Genomic DNA, 17,258 nt, shown 5'->3' with positions numbered 1-17,258 from the left:
CTATCACCTGTCAGCTTCTCCCACCCTCCCCCACCCACCTGGTCTCACCTATCACCTGTCAGCTTCTCACAAACCCCCACCCACCTGGTCTCACCTATCACCTGTCAGCTTCTCACAAACCCCCACCCACCTGGTCTCACCTATCACCTGTCAGCTTCTCACATCCCCCCCACCCACCTGGTCTCACCTATCACCTGTCAGCTTCTCCCACCCCCTCCCCCACTCACCTGGTCTGACTATCACCTGTCAGCTTCTCACCCCCACCCCTCCCCCACCCACCTGATCTCACCTATCACCTGTCAGCTTCTCCCACCACCCCCCACTCACCTGGTCTCACCTATCACCTGCCTGTGTGCACTCTTCTCTCTTGGTCACACCTTGTTATTCTGGCTTCTGCCCCCTTCCTTTCAGCTCTGATGCATTAGACCCTTAATAAGGGCTCAGCCTGAAACATCAGCTGCTTGTTCCTCTCCATAGATGCTGCCTGACCTGCTGAGTTCCTCTAGCATTTTGTGTCTGTTACTCTGGATTTCCAGCATCGGCAGAATCTCCTGTGTTTACCAGTCACTGTGTCACTTTTCTGAAGCATTGGTTAATTCGTGTTGTCTCACCATCACCTGCCCGACACTTCTCATTCTTGGTGTGTTGGCTTTAGGATTCCTCCTTTCGTGCTTGTTTGTCGAGTATTCCAGAGGCCGCATGGAAATTCAGGATGTCATTCTAAATCCTTCCTCCAACATCACTCTGAACTGCACTTCCAGTGGGCCCGTCGCCTGGTTCTACGACAAGGTGGCGAATGTTCACACTGACGGCAACGTCCTGCACATCTACAATGCAGCCAGTTACCACAACAGGGAGTACGTCTGCTCTGCAAATAAAACCGAGATTCTGCACTTCTTCATTTTTGTGCCAGGTCAGTTCACCCTCCCCTTCCTTTTCTTTCCCCTTCCCTCGCCCTCCCCCCTCTCCCTTCCCCCTCCCCCCGCCTCTCCCTCTCCCATCCCCCTTCCCCTCTCCCTCCCACTTCCCTTCACCCTCCCCTTCCCTCTCCCTCCCCTTCCCTCTCTCTCTGCCTCTCCCTCTCCATCCCCCTCCCCTCTTCCTTCCCTTCCCCTCTTCCTCTCTCTCCCCATTCCCCTCTTCCTCTCCTTCCCCTCTCCCTCCCCCTTTCTCTTCCCCTCTCCCTCCTCTTCCCTCTCCCTCCCCCTCCCCTTCCTCTCTCCCTCCCCTTCCCTCTCCCTCCCCATCCCCTCTCCCTCCCCCTCCCCTTCTGCCCTTCCCTCTCCCTCCCCTTCCCCTCTTCCACCCCTTCCCCTCTCCCTCCCCTTCCCCTCTTCCACCCCGTCCCCTCTCCCTCCCACTTCCCTTCTCCCTTCCCCTCCCCCTCCTCTTCCCTCTCCCTCCCCCTCCCTCCCCTTCCCCTCTTCCACCCCTTCCCCTCTCCCTCTCCCTCCCACTTCTCTTCTCCCTTCCCCTCTCCCTCCCCTTCCCTCTCCCTCCCTTTCCCTCTTCCTTCCCTTGTCCTCTCCCTCTTTCCCTTTTCTCCCTCCCCTTCCCTCTCTCTCCCCTTCGCTCTCCCTTCCCTCTCCTTCATTTCTGTCCCCTTCCACTTTCCCCTCTTCTTTTCTCACCAATCTCTCTCTCACCCTCTCCTCTCTTGCCGTCACCCTCCTCTCCTTCTCCCCCTCCTTTCCCCTACTCTCCTTTTTCTTCTCTCTCTCAATTTTCCTTTCTCTTTGCTCCCTCTCCTAAATCCCTCTCTCTCCCCCCTCTGTTCTACCCTCTTCCTCTCCAACTCCTTCCCCCTCCTTCCCTCCCTCTCTCTCTGCCTATGTCCATTCCCCGTCCCTCCCTCCTCACCCCTCTCCCTCTCACCTCCCTTTCCCCCTGCCCTTTCCCGTTTCCCCCTGACTGCCATCTGCACCCCCACCCCCTTTCCCTTCCTCTTCCTTAAGACCATTCCAGATCAGAGGAATAGCCAAGGGACATGAGGGATGAGGTGGTTTCCCACTCTCCGACCCCTTGCCCCCTCTGTTTCTCCCACTGTGGCCCCAGGGGCCAGTACTGGTGGGGGAGGAGGATGTGGGTTTGACTGTCCGTGTCTCAGTGTTGAGCAGGGTGAAATGCTTGTCTCTGCAGATCCCAATGAGTGGTTCCGACCGCAGACCCAACAGGAGATGTTCATCATGGCTGAGGAATCCGTGGACGTTTTCATTCCCTGTGTGGCGACCAACCCCAAACTGCAGGTCACCCTCTACCACGTGGAGACCGAGACTACCATCGACACTCCCTACGACAGGCGACAGGGGTTCCTCGGCAAGTTCAAAGGTGGAACCTACAAGTGCCGGGCTAAGTTGGGGAATGAGGAACAGGTGTCTGATGAATACGTTGTGGAAACAATTCAAGGTAAAGAATCCCTGCCTCAACAAACACTAGTGATGTAACTTATTCATTCTCATTCTCTCTCTCTCTCTCCCCCCTCCCTCTCTCCCTCTCCCCATCTCCCTTTCTCCCTCCCCTCCTCTCTCTCTTTCTGTTTCTCTCTCACTTTTTCTTTCTCTTCTCTTCCTCCTCTCCCACTCTGCCGTCACTCCTAATGGGGCAGCTTGCCAGAGCCCACTGTCCTAGGTCAAAGGTCAAGCAGGCCTGAGGCTTCACTATCACCACACAACTTCATACATCTTCTCGACAAAGATCCTTTCTCTCTCAAGGATGAGGTCTTGGCCGCTTCTGTTGGTGTTTCGTTCGCTCTGTGATGGAGTTGGTAGCCCCATGGCCAATCCCCTTCCTGGGCTTGGGACTGTCCATGGCAGAGTTGGTGGGTAGATTACCATTGCTCTATGATTGATGATGGAGGAGATGTAAAACTCCGTATAGACAGTGCCAGAGGTAGGAATTGAACCTGGATCCCTGGAGCTGTGAAGCAGTGCTGTACCTGCTGCATCGCCATCGCCTGTTGTCCGATGAGTCGAATTTAACAACACCATTTCTATGTTGCAGTCTCTGAGGACCTTGTGGTTAAACTTCATGCCTTGCGGACTTTAGTGAAGAAGGGCGAGTTAATAACTGTCACCTGCTCTGCGAATATCGAGCTGCTGGATTTTTTCTGGTCTTACCCGAGGACTAAGGTGAGAGTGCTGGAAGTTCGAAAATCCCCGCACAAAAATCTACATTCGTGAGAGGGCGGGTTGCTGAAGAAGTCTCCAGTTTAAACCCAGATACATGTGAGTGTTGCACTGCGGTGCAAGGAGACGGTACAAATACAAGGGGCAGAGAGATCTTGACGCCCAAGGTCATAGTTTCTTGAAAGTGGCTACACAGGTTGACAAGGTGGTGAAGAAGGCTTATGGGATGCTTGCTGTATTAGTTCAAGCATTGAGTTCAAAAGTCAGGAGGTTATGATGCAACTTTATAAACCTCTGGTTAGGCCACATCTGGAGCTGTAATCGCTGCCAAAGGTGCACCTACTAAATACTGACTTGTAGGGGTGAATATTTATGCAATCAATTATTTTCTGTTTTCTATTTGTAAGTAATTTAGATTACTTTGTAGAGATCTGTTTTCACTTTGACATGAAAGTCTTTTTCTGTTAATTAGTATCAAAAAGCCAAATCAAATCCACTGTCATTCAATGTTATAAAACATGAAAACTTCCGGAAGGGGGAGGGGGTTTGAATACTTTTTATAGGAACTGTAGAAACATAGAAAATAGGTGCAGGAGTAGGCCATTCGGCCCTTCGAGCCTGCACCGCCATTCAGTATGATCATGGCTGATCATCCAACTCAGAACCCTGCACCAGCCTTCCCCCCATACCCCCTGATCCCTTTAGCCACAAGGGCCATATCTAACTCCCTCTTAAATATAGCCAATGAACTGGCCTCAACTGTTTCCTGTGGCAGAGAATTCCACAGATTCACCACTCTCTGTGTGAAGAAGTTTTTCCTAATCTCGGTTCTAAAAGGCTTCCCCTTTATCCTCAAACTGTGACCCCTCGTTCTGGACTTCCCCAACATGGGGAACAATCTTCCTACATCTAGCCTGTCCGATCCCTTAGGATTTTATACGTTTCAATAAAATCCCCCCTCAATCTTCTAAATTCCAATGAGTATAAGCCTAGCCGATCCAGTCTTTCATCATATGAAAATCCTGCCATCCCAGGAATCAATCTGGTGAACCTTCTTTGTACTCCCTCTATGGCAAGAATGTCTTTCCTCAGATTAGGGGACAAAAACTGCACACAATACTCCAGGTGTGGTCTCACCAAGGCCTTGTACAACTGAAGTAGTACCTCCCTGCTCCCGTACTCCAATCCTCTTGCTATGAATGCCAGCATACCATTCGCCTTTTTCACCGCCTGCTGTACCTGCATGCCCACTTTCAATGACTGGTGTATAATGACACCCAGGTCTCGTTGCACCTCCCCTTTTCCTAATCAGCCACCATTCAGATAATAATATGTTTCCCTGTTTTTGCCACCAAAGTGAATAACTTCACATTTATCCACATTAAATTGCATCTGCCATGAATTTGCCCACTCACTTAACCTATCCAAGTCACCCTGCATCCTCTTAGCATCCTCCTCACAGCTAACACTGCCGCCCAGCTTCATGTCATCCGCAGACTTGGAGATGCTGCATTTAATTCCCTCGTCTAAGTCATTAATATATATTGTAAACAACTGGGGTCCCAGCACTGAGCCTTGCGGTACCCCACTAGTCACTGCCTGCCATTCTGAAAAGGTCCCGTTTATTCCCACTCTTTGCTTCCTGTCTGCCAACCAATTCTCTATCCACATCAATACCATACCCCCAATACCGTGTGCTTTAAGTTTGCACACTAATCTCCTGTGTGGGACCTTGTTAAAAGCCTTTTGAAAATCCAAATATACCACATCCACTGGTTCTCCCCTATCCACTCTACTAGTTACATCCTCAAAAAATTCTATGAGATTCGTCAGATGTGATTTTCCTTTCACAAATCCACGCTGACTTTGTCCAATGATTTCACCGCTTTCCAAATGTGCTGTTATCACATCTTTGATAACTGACTCTAGCATTTTCCACACCACCGATGTTAGGCTAACCGGTCTATAATTCCCCGGTTTCTCTCTCCCTCCTTTTTTAAAAAGCAGGGTTACATTAGCCACCCTCCAATCCTCAGGAACTAGTCCAGAATCTAAAGAGTTTTGAAAAATTATCACTAATGCATCCATTATTTCTTGGACTACTTCTTTAAGCACTCTGGGATGCAGACCATCTGGCCCTGGGGATTTATCTGCCTTTAATCCCTTCAATTTACCTAACGCCACTTCCCTACTAACATGTATTTCCCTCAGTTCCTCCATCTCATTAGACCCTCTGTCCCCTACTGTTTCCGGAAGATTATTTATGTCCTCCTTAGTGAAGAGAGAACCAAAGTAATTATTCAATTGGGCTGCCATGTCCTTGTTCCCCGTGATCAATTCACCTGTTTTTGTCTGTAAGGGACCTACATTTGTCTTAACCAATCTTTTTCTTTTCACATATCTATAAAGCTTTTACAGTCAGTTTTTATGTTCCCTGCCAGTTTTCTCTCATAATCTCTTTTCCCTTTCCTAATTAAGCCCTTTGTCCTCCTCTGCTGGACTCTGAATTTCTCCCAGTCCTCAGGTGAGCCACTTTTTCTGACTAATTTGTATGCTTCTTCTTTGGAATTGATACTATCCCTAATTTCCCTTGTCAGCCACGGGTGCACTACCTTCCCTGATTTATTCTTTTGCTAAACTGGGATGAAAAATTGTTGTAGTTCATCCATGCAATCTTTAAATGCTTGCCATTGCATATCCACCGTCAACCCTTTAAGTATCATTTGCCAGTCTATCTTAGCTAATTCTCGTTTCATACCTTCAAAGTTACCCTTCTTTAAGTTCAGAACCTTTGTTTCTGAATTAATTATGTCACTCTCTATCTTAATGAAGAATTCCACCATATTATGGTCACTCTTACTCAAGGGGCCTCTCACGACAAGATTGCTAATTAACCCTTCCTCATTGCTCAATGCCCAGTCTAGAATGGCCTGCTCTCTAGTTGGTTCCTCGATATGTCGGTTCAAAAAACCATCCCACATACATTCCAAGAAATCCTCTTCCTCAGCACCCTTACCAATTTGGTCCATATATGTAGATTGAAGCCACCCATTATAACTGATGTTCCTTTATTGCACGCATTTTAATTTCCTGTTTAATGCCATCCCTAACCTCACTACTACTGTTAGGTGGCCTGTACACAACTCCCACCAGCGTCTTCTGCCCCTTAGTGTTACGCAGCTCTACCCATATCGATTCCACATCCTCCCAGCTAATGTCCTTCCTTTCTATTGCATTAATCTCCTCTCTAACCAGCAATGCTACCCCACCTCCTTTTCTTTCATGTCTATCCCTCCTGAATATTGAATATCCCTGAACGTTGAGCTCCCATCCTTGGTCACCCTGGAGCCATGTCTCTGTGATCCCAACTATATCATAATCATTAATAACAATCTGCACTTTTAATTCATCCACCTTGTTACGAATGCTCCTTGCAATGACACATAAAGCCTTCAGGCGCGCTTTTACAACACTCTTGCACTCTTGGCCCTTATACAATTATGTTGAAAAGCGGCCCTTTTTGATTTTTGCCCTGGATTTGTCGGCCTGCCACTTTTACTTTTCATCTTACTACTTTTTGCTTCTACCCTCATTTTACACCCCTCTGTCTCTCTGCACTGGTTCCCATCTCCCTGTTGTGAACTAACCTCCTCCCTCCTAGTCTCTTTAATTTGATTCCCACCCCCCAACCATTCTAGTTTAAAGTCACCTCAGTAGCCCTCGCTAATCTCTCTGCCAGGATATTGGTCCCCCTAGGATTCAAGTGTAACCCGTCCTTTTTGTACAGGTCACACCTGCGCCAAAAGTGGTCCCAATGATCCAAAAACTTGAATCCCTGCCTCCTGCTCCAATCCGTCAGCCACGCATTTATCCTCCACCTCCTTGCATTCCTGCTCTCACTGTCACATGACACAGGCAGTAACCCCGAGATCACTACCTTTGCAGTCCTGTACATTTTTCCCGTAGATAGGCGATCAAATCTGCATATAATACTCCAAATTAGGCCTCACCAGCATTTTATACAACTTTAACATAACATCCCGTCTCCTGTACTCAGTACATTGATCTATGAGGGCCAGTGTGCCAAAAGCTTTCTTTACCACCCTATCTACCTGTGACACCACTTTCAATGAATTATAGACTTGTATTGCCAGATCCCTTTGTTCTACCACACTCCTCAGTGCCCCACCACTCACTGTCAGACCCACCCTGCTTGGCCCTATCAAAATGCAAAACCTCGCACTTGTTTGCATTAAATTAAACTTGTGATAACTTGCTCCCTCTCTTGTCCTTTTACCTTCTCCTCCTGGTCCATCCAGTTTCTCTGACACCCACCACAGTCACATCACCCTGTTTCTTTCCACTTCTCCACCCCATCACCACCACTGTCCCCATTTGTCCATCACCCACACACCCCTCCCACAGTGTCCCCTTCCCCTCCCCACTCTTCCCATTTGTCCATCACCCACACACCCCTCCCACATTGTCCCCTTCCCCTCCCCACTCTTCCCATTTGTCCATCACCCACACACCCCTCCCACATTGTCCCCTTCCCCTCCCCACTCTTCCCATTTGTCCATCACCCACACACCCCTCCCACAGTGTCCCCTTCCCCTCCCCACTCTTCCCATTTGTCCATCACCCACACACCCCTCCCACAGTGTCCCCTCCCCCTCCCCACTGTTCCCATTTGTCCATCACCCACACACCCCTCCCACAGTGTCCCCTTCCCCTCCCCACTCTTCCCATTTGTCCATCACCCACACACCCCTCCCACAGTGTCCCCTCCCCCTCCCCACTGTTCCCATTTGTCCATCACCCACACACCCCTCCCACAGTGTCCCCTTCCCCTCCCCACTGTTCCCATTTGTCCATCACCCACACACCCCTCCCACAGTGTCCCCTTCTCCTCCCCACTGTTCCCATTTGTCCATCACCCACAGTGTCCCCTTCCCCTCCCCACTCTTCCCATTTGTCCATCACCCACACACCCCTCCCACAGTGTCCCCTTCCCCTCCCCACTCTTCCCATTTGTCCATCACCCACACACCCCTCCCACAGTGTCCCCTTCCCCTCCCCACTCTTCCCATTTGTCCATCACCCACAGTGTCCCCTTCCCCTCCCCACTGTTCCCATTTGTCCATCACCCACACACCCCTCCCACTGGGTCCCCTTCCCCTCCCCACTCTTCCCATTTGTCCATCACCCACACACCCCTCCCACAGTGTCCCCTTCCCCTCCCCTCTGTTCCCATTTGTCCATCACCCACACACCCCTCCCACAGTGTCCCCTTCCCCTCCCCTCTGTTCCCATTTGTCCATCACCCACACACCCCTCCCACAGTGTCCCCTTCCCCTCCCCACTGTTCCCATTTGTCCATCACCCACACACCCCTCCCACTGGGTCCCTTTCCCCTCCCCACTCTTCCCATTTGTCCATCACCCACACACCCCTCCCACAGTGTCCCCTTCCCCTCCCCACTCTTCCCATTTGTCCATCACCCACACACCCCTCCCACAGTGTCCCCTTCCCCTCCCCACTGTTCCCATTTGTCCATCACCCACACACCCCTCCCACTGGGTCCCCTTCCCCTCCCCACTCTTCCCATTTGTCCATCACCCACACACCCCTCCCACTGGGTCCCCTTCCCCTCCCCACTCTTCCCATTTGTCCATCACCCACACACCCCTCCCACAGTGTCCCCTACCCCACTATTCCCATCTGCCCATCATTCACATTCCCCTCCCACTGTTTCCGTCTGTCCATCACACTCAAACCTCCTTCCCCCACTGTTCCCATCTGTCCGTCACCCACAAACCTTCCCCCACTGTTCCCATCTGTCCGTCACCCACAAACCTTCCCCCACTGTTCCCATCTGTCCGTCACCCACAAACCTTCCCCCACTGTTCCCATCTGTCCGTCACCCACAAACCTTCCCCCACTGTTCCCATCTGTCCGTCACCCACAAACCTTCCCCCACTGTTCCCATCTGGTCGTCATCCTCAAACCTCCTTCCCCCACTGTTTCCGTCTGCCCATCACTCCTGCCATGGTACCCCCTTCCCCCACGTTCCCATCTTCCCCTCTCCACCTCCTTCTCTTGGTTCCATGCTCCAATTTCCTCTCCTATCAGATCCCACCATCTGCAGCCCTCTATCACCTCCCACTCTCCCCTCCTCCACCTGCCTATCATCCCTCCTCACCTGGGCCCACCCATCACCTCCCAGTTCTTCATCCAGCCCTTCACTCAACCTGTTTATACAGGCGTTTTCCCTTCAACCTTTAAATCCAGAGCAGAATCAGAATTGTTTAAAATCATTGGCATATGTCATGAAATTTGTTGTTTTGTGGCAACAGGACATTGCAATATATAATAATTTATAAACTATGTATTACAAGAAGAAGTGTATACATACCATATATATAAATTAAATAAATGCAAAACAAGTGAAAAAAATAACAGTGAGGCATTCAGAAATCTGACAGCGGAGGGGAAGAAGCTGTTCCTGAAACATTGAGTGAGAGGCTCCTGGCTCCTGTACCCCCTCCCTGATGGTAGCAGTGAGACGAGGACATGTCCAAGGAGATGGGGACTTCTTAATGATGGATGTTGCCTTTTTGAGGCATTGCCTTTTGAAGGTGTCCTCGATGGTGGGGAGACTAGTGCCGTGATGGATTGGCTGAGTTTCTGCAGCTTTTTCCGATCCTGTGCAGTGACCCCTCCAGACCAGATGATGATGTAACCAGTTACAATGTTCTCCATGGTAATCTGCATGAGACTTTGGTGACATACCAGGTTCCAGAGTAATGAAATATAGCCACTGTCATGCCAGATGAACTGTCATGACTCGAAAGTTCCACTGTCCCTTTCCATCCTCAGATGCTGCCTAGCATTGATGAAAGGTCTCGTCCTGAAACGCCAACTGTTTGTTCTTTTCCATAGATGCTGCCTGACCTGCTGAGATCTTCTGGCAGCTTGGTTTCTGCTCCACATTCCAGCATCTGCAGAATCTCGTGTGTCTCCCGTTTAAGTCAATTCTTTTGTCAATGTGAAAAAAAGCACTTTTTTCTTTTCCATTTTACAATTTGGTTTAGATTGCCAGGACATGAGGATAGGTTGGGCGAGCTGGGGCATTTCTCTTTGGAGGGAAGGAGGATGAGAAATGACTTCATAGAGGAGCACAAGATAAGTAGACAGACAGAGACTTCTTTCAGGGCGTAGCTTGGCTATTACGAGGGAGCATAATATTAAGGTGTGGGCACGTGGCCAAGTGGTGAAGGCATTCGACTAGCGATCTGAAGGTCGTGAGTTCGAGCCCCAGCCGAGGCAACGTGTTGTGTCTTTGAGCAAGGGGCTTAATCACATAGTGCTCTGCCACGACACAGGTGCCAAGCTGTATGGGTCCTAATGCCCTTCCCTTGGACAACATCGGTGGTGTGGAGAGGGGAGACTTGCAGCATGGGCAACTGCCTGTCTTCCACACAACCTCGCCCAGGCCTGCGCCCTGGAGAATGAAGACTTTCCAGGCGCAGATCCATGGTCTCGCAAGACTAGTGGATGCCTAAAATATTAAGGTGATTGGAGGAAAGAATAGGGGGCATTTCAGAGGTAGGTTTCTGACACAGAGGATGCTGAGTGCATGGACCGTGCTAGCAGGAGTGGTGGTGGAGGCAAATACTTTAGCAACATTTCAGAGATTCTTAGATAAGCGGATGGAGGATAGAAAAATGAAGAGTAATGTGGGAGGGAAGAGTTAAAATGATCTTGGAGTAGGTTACAAGGTCAACAGAGCATCGGGGGCTGAAGGGCCTGTACTGTTCCATGTTCTGTGTTCTAAATCCAGCTGAGCAGGCTGGCATGACCGGAGTTTAGTATTACACATGAGGTGGCAGAGCAGGTAGGGTCAGAAACTGGGGTCTGATCCTGATCTGCGTCGCTGTCTGTGTGGAGTTTGCACGTCCTCCATGAGGCTGTGTGGGCTTCCCCAGGTACCCCAGTGTCCCAGGCATGTGGTAGGCAGAGTCAGGGGGGAGCTCGATGTGGGAGAGAAACAAGTGAATGAATAGGGAGACAGAAACTAGCCAATGGGATGAGTGCTCCTACGGGGCACGATCACTGATTGGGGGTGCCATGGTAGCGTAATGGTTAGCATGATGCTACTAACAGCTCAGGGCGTCAGAGTTCAGAGTTCAATTCCGATGTCATCCGTAAGGAGTCTGTGGGTCCTCCCGTGGAATGTGTGGCTTTCCTCCGGGTGCTCCGGTTTCCTCCCACATTCCAAAGACATATCGGTTAGTCACTTAATTGGTCACCGTATATTGTAGGCAGTGCGCTGCTGGACAGTGCGGCTTATTGGCTGAATCTCTACACTCCCTCATAGCATGAGACCGGATCATTCAGATGCTGTCTGTACCTGGATTAATCACAATCTCTGCTCTTTCTTCAGGATGCTGAGATAAAGGTCACAGAAGGGAGCCAGGAGGTGAACTCGACACTTGAGTTGGAAGAGGCAACACTGGAGGACACTGGATGGTACAACTGCAGTGTCAAGGGCTATTATCCTGTTCAGTCAGGACACAAATCTCTTCACATCACTGTGCTGGGTGAGAAATCGTTTCACTTTTCCAAAGGATATTGTAGAGATATGTTGCAGAACGGGCCCTCCCAGCCCAGCGAGCCACACTGCACAGTAACCCATCGATTTAACCCATCGATTGTCCTAATCACAGGACAATTTACAATGACCATCTGACCTACTAACTGGTATGTCTTTGGACTGTGGGCAGAAAGCCACATGTTCCACAGGGAGAAAGTACAAACTCCTTAAAGACAGTACCCGAACTGAACTCCAGCCTCCGATGTTCCAAGCTGTAATATTGCTGCACTAACTGCTAACTACCGTGATGGCCCTTTGAGGGGTGTAGATAGGGTAAATGCAAGCAGTCTTTTCCACTGAGGTTGAATGAGGGGTTGGGGGTGAAAGGGAAAACGTTTAAGGGGAACTTGAGGGGAAACTGTGCTCATTTCTGGTCGCCTCACTACAGGAAGGATGTGGAAACCATAGAAAGGGTGCAGAGGAGATTTACAAGGATGTTGCCTGGATTGGGGAGCACGCCTTATGAGAATAGCTTGAGTGAACGCAACCTTTTCTCCTTGGAGCGATGGAGGATGAGAGGTGACCTGATAGAGGTGTACTAGATAATGAGAGGCATTGATCGTGTGGATAGTCAGAGGCTTTTCCCCAGGGCTGAAATGGCTAAAACAAGAGGGCACAGTTTTAAGGTGCTTGGAAGTAGGTACAGAGGAGGTGTCAGGGGTAAGTTTTTTACGCAGAGAGTGGTGGGTGCGTGGAATGGACTGCTGGCGATGGTGGTGGAGGTGGATACGATAGGGTCTTTTAAGAGACTCCTGGATGGGTACATGGAGCTTAGGAAAATAGAGGACTGTGGGTAAAGCCTAGGTAGTTCTAAGTTAGGAACATGTTCGGCACAGCTTTGAGGGCCAAAGGGCCTGTAATGTGCTGTAGGTTTTCTAAGTTTCTATGTTTAACTTCTTCACCCAGAGGATGGTGGCAGTGTGGAACGAGCTGCCAGTGAAAGTGTTTGAGCAGGTACAATAGTATTACTTGCGAAGCATCTGGACAGGTACCAGGAAGGGGTGGATTTGCAGGAATATGGGAAGAACACAGGAATTTGGGACTCACTGGGTGGACACCATGGCCAGCATGGACTGGCTGGTGGAAGGGCCTGTATCTATGCTGTTCCCCTCCGTGGCTCTGCTGCTGCAAGTAAGATTTTCATTGAGCCTTTGCATATGACAACAAACTTCCTTATCGACAGAAGAACCAACCAATCCCCCTGCAACACCCTCCTCTGTCCGGCAGAACTGGTCCTCACCACAAACACTTTTTCCTTCAGCCCTTCCCACTTTCTCCAAACCCAAAGGTTTAGACATGTGCACTTGCAGGGGCTCAAGCTATGCCCGCCTTTCCATTGGCTATGTAGAACAGTCTATGTTCAAAGCCATCCCTGGTCATACTCCCAACTCTTCCTGTTACGTTGACCGACTGTATTGGTACTGCTTCATGTACCCATGCTGAGCTGGTCAATTTTACCAATTTTATCTTTAACTTCCACCCTGTCCTTAAATTCACTTGGTCCAAATATGACACCCCCTCCCTTTTCTTGATATCGCTTGTTACAAACTGTTAGCCAACATCTTTTATAAATCTACTAATTCCCATGCTTATCTTAATTATACCTCTTCCCATCCTTTTCTGAGTTTCTTCGCCTCTGACCCACCTCTTCCCGGGATGCAGTTTTGCATTCCAGAACATCTCCTGTCTTTACCTACTAATAGATCAATACTTCCGTTTAATATCAGAGAAATGTCTACAATATACAGCCTGAAATCCTTGTTCTTCACAGACATCCATGAAAACAGAAGAGTGGCCCAAAGAATATGTGACAGTAAAAACGTCAGAATCCCAAAGCACCCCCCCACTCCCCCTCCCACACACAAGCAGCAGAAAAGCTACAAGTCTCCCCCACCCCCACTTACTTCAGCAAAAGGCGTCAGCATCCTCCACCCACCAAGCAAAGCTCCCAAGAAAGACCACGATCTGCAGTACAACAAAAACTATTCACCAAGTACTGAGCCCCCGACAGTCAATCCGCTGTTCCCGATGATCCATTTTCTCCAGTATAAAGTCTGCTTGTCCACGGGGCTACAAAGCCTTGGAACCCCAAGGTTACACTCATGGGGTATCGAATAGTGGCGTTGCAAGCCCCCAGGAGTGGGTCCCACCGCCACAAACAACCAACGTCTGAGGTCAGAGATTCTGACAGAACCACATCCACCTTGAAAAAGGAAGAAGAGAGACATTAGGGGTAGAAACTAAGCTGTGGCCCGCAACTAACGGGCTCATGAATCAGCTGTAGCGACGACTGGCTTCATGGCTGGACTCACTTTCGTGAACTTCAGCTCTGAATGTTATTTGCTATCTATTATTTGCATGACTTGTTTTTTTTCTGCACTTTGGGTGTTTGACAATCTTTTTTAACGGGCTCCATGGTGTCTCTTTGTTCTGTGGCTGCCTGTAGAGAGACGAATTCCAAGGTTGTACATAGTATATATACTTTGATAGTAAATGAACTTTGAACTTTGAACTTGGGTTGTTTTCTCTGTACCGGCGGAGTCTGAGAGGGGATCTGATAGAAGCTTATAAGATTATGAGAGGCATAGACAGAGTGGACAGACGGTATCTTTTTCCCCAAGGTTGAAATATTTAATTCCAGAGGGTACGCATTTAAGTGAAAGGGGTTGATTTCAAAGGAGGTGTGAAAGCGAGATTTTCTTTTACATAGAGTGATGGGTGCCTAGGATGTGTTGCCGGGGTGGTGGTGGAGATAGAAGTGTTTGTGAGGCTGTTAGACAGATGCATGAATGTGCAGGTATCAGAATGATATGGATCATGTACGGGCTGAAGAGGTTACTTTAATCTGGCATCATGCTCAGAACAGATATGGGCCAAATGGCCTGTTTCTGTGCTATATTGTTCTATAGGGTGGCAGGGTGGGAATGCGTCTCTACCAAAGGAGGTGTGAGGTGCTCCTTCCCTCTGCTAACCTGCAGGTCACCTTGGGCAAGGTGTAGCACCTGCTTAGCCCCCCACCCAGCCCCCAGTCAGGGTCATGTGAAGCCATGGGAGAGAGTGGTGGATGGTCGTATGAGCAGCTGGTGCGTATCACAAGCGACTGACACCAGGCAGACAATCTCTGAAGAGTATTGATAATAGCTGGGGTCACCTGTCTTGTAAAGACACTGCCCAGAGGAAGGCAATGGCCAACCACTTCTGTAGGAAAATTTGCCAAGAACAATCATGGTCAAGGCCATGATCACCCATGTCATAGGACACGGCTCATAATAAATGAACGAACTAGTAAGTGTTGGTAGATTGCATTATTGTAAGTGTCCAGCATTGGCACAATGAGCCAGACGGCCTGCCTGTGCTGCCTGTCTGTCTGCATTGACACGATGAGCCAGACAGCCTGCCTGTGCTGTCTGTCTGTCTGCATTGACACGATGAGCCAGACAGCCTGCCTCTGTGCTGTCTGTCTGCATTGACACGATGAGCCAGACAGCCTGCCTCTGTGCTGTCTGTCTGCATTGATACGATGAGCCAGACGGCCTGCCTGTGCTGCCTGTCTGTCTGTATGGGACGATGAGCCAGACAGCCTGCCTGTGCTGTCTGTCTGTCTGTATGGGACAATGAGCCAGACGGCCTGCCTCTGTGTTGTCTGTCTGTCTGTCTGCATTGCCACGATGAGCCAGACGACCTGCCTGTGCTGTCTGTCTACCTGACTCTGTGATGCACTGTATGCAGCAGGTGTGGAACTCCTGTGTTACAATGATCTTTTCACCTGTCTGCAGACAAAGGATTCATCGAGCTGAGGACAGAGCTGTCCGAGGTGCAGTACGCAGAGCTGTCCGAGGTGAAGATGTTTGCCGTTAACATCACGGCATACCCAGCTCCCACCATCAGGTGGCTGAAGAACAATGTGCCCTTCAATGAAAGGACCAACCAAGTGACCTTCAGCAAAAAGTACCTGGGAGAAAACAGGTATGTGGCCATCGTCCAAGGGACAGACGAATCCACATCCATCCGCAATGGCACCCCGGTGGGGTGGGGGGGGGGGGTTAGAACCTGCTCTCACTGGGTCTGCTCCAAGGGATAAACCATGGCAGCGTAGCGGTTTACGGCGTTCTGGAGTTCCGAGTTCAATTCCAGCGCTGTTCTGTAAGGAGTCTCTGTACACCCCCTGTGCAGTGTGTATGGGTGATCCCCGGTTTCGTCCCACAGTCCAAAGATGTACCAGGTGGGTTAATCGGTCATTGTAAGTTGTCCTGTGATCAGGTTAGGGTTAATCGGGGTAGTCTGGGGATACGTGACTCAAAGGACCAGAAGAGCCAACTCCACGCTGTCAGAGCTAATAAAACTATGTCAGATGTGGAGGCACTCGAGTGGGTGCAGAACAGGTTCACCAGGATGCTGCCTGGATTACAGAGTATGTGCTATAATGAGAGGTTGGCCGAACGTGGGCTAAGACCATTAGACACAGGAGCAGAATCAGGCCATTTGGCCCATCGTCTGTGCCGCCATTTCATCATGGCTGATCCATTTCCCTCCCAGCCCTATTCTCCTGCCTTCTCCACATATCACTTCATGCCCTGACTAATCAAGAACCTATCAACCTCTGCCTTAAATTAACCCAACTGGCATCCACGACCACCTGTGGCAACAAATTCCACAGATCCATCACCCTCTGGCTAAAGAAATTCCTCTTTGTCTCCATTCTAAATAGATCCCTCTGTTCTGAGGCTGTGTCCCCACAATCTTAGACTCTCCCACCATAGGAGACATCCTCTCCACATCCACTCTATCAAGGCCTTTCAACATTCATTAGGTTTCAATAAGATCCCCCCACATTCTCCTGAATTCCAGTGAGTATAGATTCAGAGCCATCAAACGCTCCTTATATGACAAGCCATTCAATTTAGAATCCTTTTTGTGAACCTCCTTTGAACCCTCTCCGATGTTAACACATCCTTTCTTACATAAGGGGCCCAAAACTGAAACTGCTCACAATACTCCATGTGAAGCCTCACCAATGCCTTAAAAAGCCTTAACGTTACATCCTTGCTTTTATATTCTAGTCCTCTTGAAATGAATGCTAACATCACATTTGCCTTCCTCACCACAGACTCAACCTGCAAATTAACCTTTAGGAATCCTGCACAAGGACTCCCAAGTCACCCTACGTCTCAGATTTTTGAATTTTCTCTCCATTTAGAAAATAGTCTGCCCTTTTATTTCTTCAACCAAAGTCCAACTCTGTATTCAATCTGCCATTTCTTTGCCCATTCTCCTAATCTGTCTCTCTCCTTCCTTAAATCTACCTCTTGTTTTCTCTGGAGCAGCCAAGGCTGAGGGGAGCCCTGGCTGTAAAATTGTGGCAATCTCGGATCAGGATCTTTTAATTACTGACTGAGATACAGGGTGGAACGGGCCTCTTCAACCCTTCGAGCCACGCCACCCAGCAATCTTCAATTTAACCCTAGCCTAATCACAGT

At 49.5% G+C, this 17,258-nt stretch overlaps 1 protein-coding gene across 3 annotated transcripts in view; it reads left to right on the top strand.

The window, feature by feature from the left end:
• pdgfrb (platelet-derived growth factor receptor, beta polypeptide) overlaps positions 1-17,258 on the top strand; it is a 108,426-nt gene that overhangs the window by 51,263 nt on the left and 39,905 nt on the right. For all 3 annotated transcript variants that reach the window (XM_072264123.1, XM_072264120.1, XM_072264122.1), the window contains exons 3-7: positions 656-913; positions 2,140-2,406; positions 3,001-3,128; positions 11,572-11,728; positions 15,558-15,747. In XM_072264123.1, coding sequence (XP_072120224.1) covers positions 656-913; positions 2,140-2,406; positions 3,001-3,128; positions 11,572-11,728; positions 15,558-15,747 — 1,000 coding nt within the window. The remainder of the gene's footprint in view (positions 1-655; positions 914-2,139; positions 2,407-3,000; positions 3,129-11,571; positions 11,729-15,557; positions 15,748-17,258) is intronic.

Source organism: Mobula birostris, chromosome 7 (assembly GCF_030028105.1).
Source record: "Mobula birostris isolate sMobBir1 chromosome 7, sMobBir1.hap1, whole genome shotgun sequence".
Lineage (NCBI taxonomy): Eukaryota > Metazoa > Chordata > Chondrichthyes > Myliobatiformes > Myliobatidae > Mobula > Mobula birostris.
Note: the sequence above shows the minus strand (reverse complement) of the source record. Positions and strands in the feature narration are given on the sequence as shown.